We start from the raw sequence: 5,894 nt of genomic DNA, 5'->3' as shown, positions 1-5,894 counted from the left end.
TGTTTTGCACAATTTTTGCTGGACAAACTTTTGAATGTAAAGCAAGCGTCTGACATGCCGGCTGTGCAGAAATCAAGACATAGAATAGATCCAGACGCTATCCCCAGTCCAGTAAGTTTCCTGTGTGCCTGCCTTTTCCTCCGCTTCATCCCGTCCTCTCTGCCCGCTTGCACTAACCCACAGCTTTCACCTTCTGTTCAGTCCTTCTTACCCCTCAAAGTTAGGGATCGTCACAATGTGAAAGATGGGCTCCTGTTGGAAATAAGAAACTTGGACTTAGACTTGAAACATACACTAATGCTGTACATGGAACACAGATACGTTTTGGTATCTGATATGTTCCCTGACTAATGCCTATATAAAATAGTCACAGTCCAAACAAAACACTACTAAAAATGACATTGTTAAAAAGGAATAGTAGTAGTTTGACATCTTGGCGGAAATACTTATTTGCTTCTCGACAAGAGTAAGATGAGGAGAATGATACATCCCCCATTTGTGTATACTAAATGTATGTAAAACAGCAGCCAGCTAAATTAGCTTAGCAATAGGAATGGAAATAGGGGAGATAGCTTGCCTGGCTCTGTCCAAAGGAACAAAGTCTAGCAACCAGCACCACTAATTAACACGTATTTCATTTGTTTAATTCATACAACAACATAAGTGTGAAAACAACTAAATCCACGTTTTACTGGTAGTTCTCATCTAACTCTCTGCAAGAAATCACATTTCCCAGAATGCTGAACTATTCCTTTAAGAATCATTTTTGTTTTAGAGACTGTAATTAGGATTATTTTAAGTCATGATCATTGTGGCCTTCCTCAGAATACTAATAATCTTAAGGACATTGCCCAATGATATGTCTCAATTTAAAGCAATCCGTGTCAGTTTTCCCCCTCCACTTCTCTGTGTTGGTCATTCCTACTACCTCACGCTCATCTCACTGTTTCTGTGTGTCTGATCAGGGCTTAGAGGCCACCTATTTTAGTTTGAGAACTTGAGAGAAGGGTTCATGGTTCGTCACTCCTCCTGATCAGACAGCCTCTGCCTCAAAACCTCCTCTCTGTGCCCTGCATGCTAGCCTGCAGTGTTTTGACTTGCCCACAGTTCCTGCATTATTGGCATGTCTTGATAAATCCTGAACTTTTTCCCGGAGATGTCATTTATTTTGGATTTTAAGTCAGTTTGTCATATTTGTGAATCTACACAGCGGATTGTACTTGAGCATGAACTTGTGCCGTATGTCGCCTAAGTCATGACTATGATTTTGTATCCCTTTTATTCAGTGTGTGTTTTGTAGCTGTAGATGTGTGGAGGGGTTGGGTACAGGTCGTCTCCTGCATGTGTGTTAAATGTTCTTCTTATAGAATTTCTGAGACCCATGGACGTGGTATGAACGTGTGGAGGTGTGACGAGATCTCAAGACTATAACGTGATGAGATTTCCCGTTGAGGTAAAAAGTGTCTTGCGATATCGGTAGTGCAGAGTAGCAGTCAACATGACGGATGAGTTTGACTTCGACCTCGAAATTAACAAAGACAATCCCCCTGGTTGTTCTCCAAAGTTGACTCAGTGAACTTTTGCAGAGCAGTAGCAGAAGGAAAAAAGCAACCTGTAAAACCCAGTGTTAAAACGTTAGCAAGTTCTCTCTCGCTCTGCCGAGACACACACACACACACACGTCTGCAGCATGCAGTTCACTGTGGCGCTGTCTCACGCAGACCACTTTCTTCTCTGTCCTTTTTAACATGAGTCGGGAAGTGGACAGCAAAACCTAACTTTACTGTTAATGATATTAAACAAAGAGAAATGTTCTCCGTTCGGCCTATAATGGTCCTAAATCGACACTAGAGTAGCCTACTTGTTTACTGCTGCAATGAATAAAATGCAGAGGAGCAGAAAAGAGCGTCTGTCTTCCCAAAAATCATCTGTTGAGTGTTTGATGGTAATTTACTTGTCCTTTAGAATTCTATCAATGTGAAACAATAGTAAAATAAGCTTTAATTCTCTCTGTCTACTGTACAATACACTCCAAGTACAAAACAACTGGTCTCAAATACTGCCAGAAAACGCTTGGTTACGTTGTAACCTTGGTTCTCTGAGTGAAGAGACTCTGTCTCCACCTGCATATGGAATAAGTTACAGTGTAAGAAGCCAGTCATTTGAGTTTGTGGCGAAACCTTTCATTACTCGTTCTTCATTTTGAGACTTTCGATTGAATTAAGGACTATTTTTCCAGTCTTATTTCTTCATTGAAGTTTTCTCTAAAATAGTGTTAAAATCTTGGCTTATCTCAATCTCGTGAACCCAATCTCGTGTCTAGTCCATCTCGTGAGCTGGGTGTCTCGTCACACCCCTGCTAACGTATGCATTTATGCTGTAAACATGTATAAATTATGGATATTGTTGTCGTCCTCCCTCATTTTTAGATCCAGGTAATTGAAGATGACAGGGCTAAGTGCACGGAGCCATTCACCACAGGGGTCAGAGGTCAAGTCCCACCGCTGGTCACCACCAACTTCCAGGCCAAAGACCAAGGTAGGTTCTACTTCCTGTAAGCATATTCTCATCTGGCAGCTTCTCACTCGCATCTTCCAAAAGGGTTCAGGAAATTAAACTTGTCACCTTTTGATCACAATCTCATGGAATTATCGTTAAGGTCACTTTCTTCACCCGCTAGCAAAACAAAAATCAGAAACATTGAACAAACTTTGCATCTCAGAAAGGTGGATGTGGATTGTATAAAGATTTTCATATTAATGGAGAATATGTGTCTGTGTTTAGGGAATGCCAGTCCTAGGTTTGTCCGCTGTACGGCCTACAACGTGCCTTGCACAGCTGATATGGCCAAGCAGTCTCAGGTGCCTCTGGCCGCTGTCATCAAGCCCCTCGCCACGCTGCCGCCAGATGAGGTGAGCAATGCCCCCCATCTCTCCGTTCTCCATTCCTTTATTGTAAATGCTGCAAGCCATGTATAGACAGGGCTCTTTTTCTGGACTTTGTCTGAAATTGTGGCAGTTATTGCATGAGTATCTAAGAGAGAGAAACTGTTAATCTTAAAACCATCAGAAAGCAACAGAAGCAAGATGCAAAATGTTTATGATTTTACTGAATGTCTTTGGACTGTTGGTCAAATAACACAAGACATTTGAATACATACCTGATATTATGGCTATGGTAAATTACAACAAGCACTTTAAACAGAATTGTTAGAATCATCCATAATGAAATAAGTGTTAGTTGCAGTCCTGCAAGTGTTTAGATAGTAGTGTTAATCTGACCCGACAACAAGCATCCTTTGCTCTCCACTCCTCATCCTTCATCCGTCGGTTCAACGGTGCAGCTCTATCCTCCACTGAGATTTTCATAACAGTTGACCCATAAACTGATTTGAAAGAGATTAATTTTCAGGGCAATGCCTGGTACGTAGTTTTTAATGACAGGATGCGTGTGATGTCAGTGGGATAATCTGTTTCAAAATCACAGAGGTGGGAGTGGCTGCGTGACCTTGTTTCATGCACTCATCACAAAGTAAATGCGTGGACTAGTTTTATGTTACATCATTTGGTAAAGGAAACCCACTTTATATGAAACTTGCAAATATTATATTATATCACATTAACACCTGTTTCCTTAATTCTGCCCACATTAGGGTTTCAGAGGAAGTCGCTCTCATTGCTAAGCTGTATGAATCAAGTCTGTCAGCCTCAGATATCTAGATTATTGGATAAGACTTCTCTTACTCCTTTCATCGCGTCTCTCGTCAGACCCCTCCATACCTGGTGGACCATGGCGAGGCTGGTCCAGTCCGCTGCAACCGTTGCAAGGCCTACATGTGTCCATACATGCAGTTCATCGAGGGAGGTCGGCGCTTCCAGTGTGGCTTTTGCAGCTGCGTCACAGAGGGTGAGTTTGTGTCAGTTTTCACGTATTAAAACGTTTTATATTAAACTCATTGCACTGACGTTATTTGTTTGCCCTTCCTGCTCTTTTCCCATAGTGCCTCCACATTACTTCCAGCATCTGGACCACACTGGTAAGAGGGTGGACTGCTATGATAGGCCGGAGCTGTCACTGGGCAGCTACGAGTTTGTGGCCACTGTCGACTACTGTAAGGTATGTCCTTACTGCAGGAAACAAACCTTGTGCTCATTGGACTCTGGATATAATCAACCATGATCATTGTTCTCAGAGCTTTGTTTTGGTATTTGAATGCACTTCAAAATTCCAAATTATAGATTCGGCTGCGGATTGTTTACCCATGATTCCCCTTAGGGATCTGCAATAGAAGTAGTAATTCTCTTGAATAGAAGCTAGTTTCATTTTATCACAGGTCAGAATGACACGAAGGAATGAGTCACTCCAGCTCAGATCAAAACGGTTTATTGCTTAACGTGTCATACTGAAATTTCTGAAATCATAAAATAATAAACTTTTCTTATTACAAACAATAACAGAAGATGGAAATCATTTCAAAAACATTTTAGCTAGCTATGATTGTTTGATTGCTACCAACAGTGAACAAACTTTGTTGTCTGGTTCCATTTTTACAGTATTGACATTACAGAAGTCTCTCGTTAGCATCATGTAGGCTACTTGTAGCAAAGTGACGCAAGCGCAACTCACATTTGCACTCGACTCACATTTGGTAGCGACACTGTCAACAACAATCTACAAACACAAGCCAGTTTTACTTAGTTATTATCCAATTAACTAATATTTAGCAAAGCCTGTAGGTAACTGTCTCAATTGAGTTTTGCTAAAAGTTGGTTTGTTCTACATTTTATTTCATTGGTATCCACTGGGAAAGGATTCTGTGCAGGTCAACCGTACATTCTGTTATCTTGACGAGTGCTGGACCGATATAGGTATTGTTGGGATATGAAATATAAATAAGGACCTGTACTGTCCAGTTTCTGTCAAATTGGTTATTAGAGGAGAGAAACGTACACACATACAGTTCTGCATTAATATACCACCCTGATGACTTCGTCGTATGCTAAGATTGAATCGGTGATTACAATGTATTAACGTGAAGGAAGGAAATTTCTTTGGATACTTTCAGAAAGAAAGATAAAAAAAAAGCCTTTTGTGATTTTTATTGATTTGACACCAAGCTGGTATCACTCAGCTGATGAGCAGATGGAGTGTCAGAATCTGTCTGTATGATTAATATCTTACTATTATTTACACATGACGTCATACATAGTATTTACTTATCTCCAACAGAACAACAAGATTCCACAGCCTCCAGCCTTTATCTTCCTTATTGATGTGTCCTACAACGCTGTGAAGAGCGGGATGGTCAACATTGTCTGCCAGGAACTCAAGACCCTCCTAGACTACCTGCCCAGGTACTGAAACACAGAAACACACAAGGGATGAGCAGGAGGAAATGAATGGAACAGAGAGACAGGGAAAGAAGAGAGGAGAAAAGGGGAGACACATTGACCCAGTGAGGAAAAGTATGATAAAAGCAAAGATGGAATAGACGAGGGAAACACTATGAAGAGATAGGAAGAGATAGGGACAAAATTAAGCATGGAAAGGTAGTGGGAGTGATGGAAAATACAGCGAGGATTTAGGTTTTAGATTTAGGTTCCAGCTCATATACGTAAATGTAAACTCAACCATTCTCCCATTTCATCCTCTGTTTCTGCATCCAGGGAGAACCCAGAAATGGACTCTGTAGTGCGGGTGGGTTTTGTCACCTACAACAAGGTTTTGCACTTCTATAACGTCAAGGCGAGCCTGGCCCAGCCCCAGATGTTGGTGGTGTCAGATGTATCAGACATGTTTGTGCCCCTGCTCGACGGCTTCCTTGTCAACGTAAACGAGAGCCGGCTTGTTATTGAGAGGTGGGAACGCGCACACACACACACACACACACACAC

The 5,894-nt window shown here is 41.5% G+C and overlaps 1 protein-coding gene across 1 annotated transcript in view; it reads left to right on the top strand.

The window, feature by feature from the left end:
* The window catches only part of sec24c (SEC24 homolog C, COPII coat complex component), a 23,101-nt gene that overhangs the window by 8,439 nt on the left and 8,768 nt on the right, over positions 1–5,894 (top strand). The window contains 6 exon segments of the mRNA XM_032503130.1: positions 2,430–2,538; positions 2,785–2,912; positions 3,768–3,906; positions 4,001–4,116; positions 5,230–5,354; positions 5,667–5,858. Coding sequence (XP_032359021.1) covers positions 2,430–2,538; positions 2,785–2,912; positions 3,768–3,906; positions 4,001–4,116; positions 5,230–5,354; positions 5,667–5,858 — 809 coding nt within the window.

This window comes from Etheostoma spectabile, chromosome 21, assembly GCF_008692095.1.
Source record: "Etheostoma spectabile isolate EspeVRDwgs_2016 chromosome 21, UIUC_Espe_1.0, whole genome shotgun sequence".
NCBI lineage: Eukaryota > Metazoa > Chordata > Actinopteri > Perciformes > Percidae > Etheostoma > Etheostoma spectabile.
This window is presented reverse-complemented; position numbering and strand designations above follow the sequence as displayed.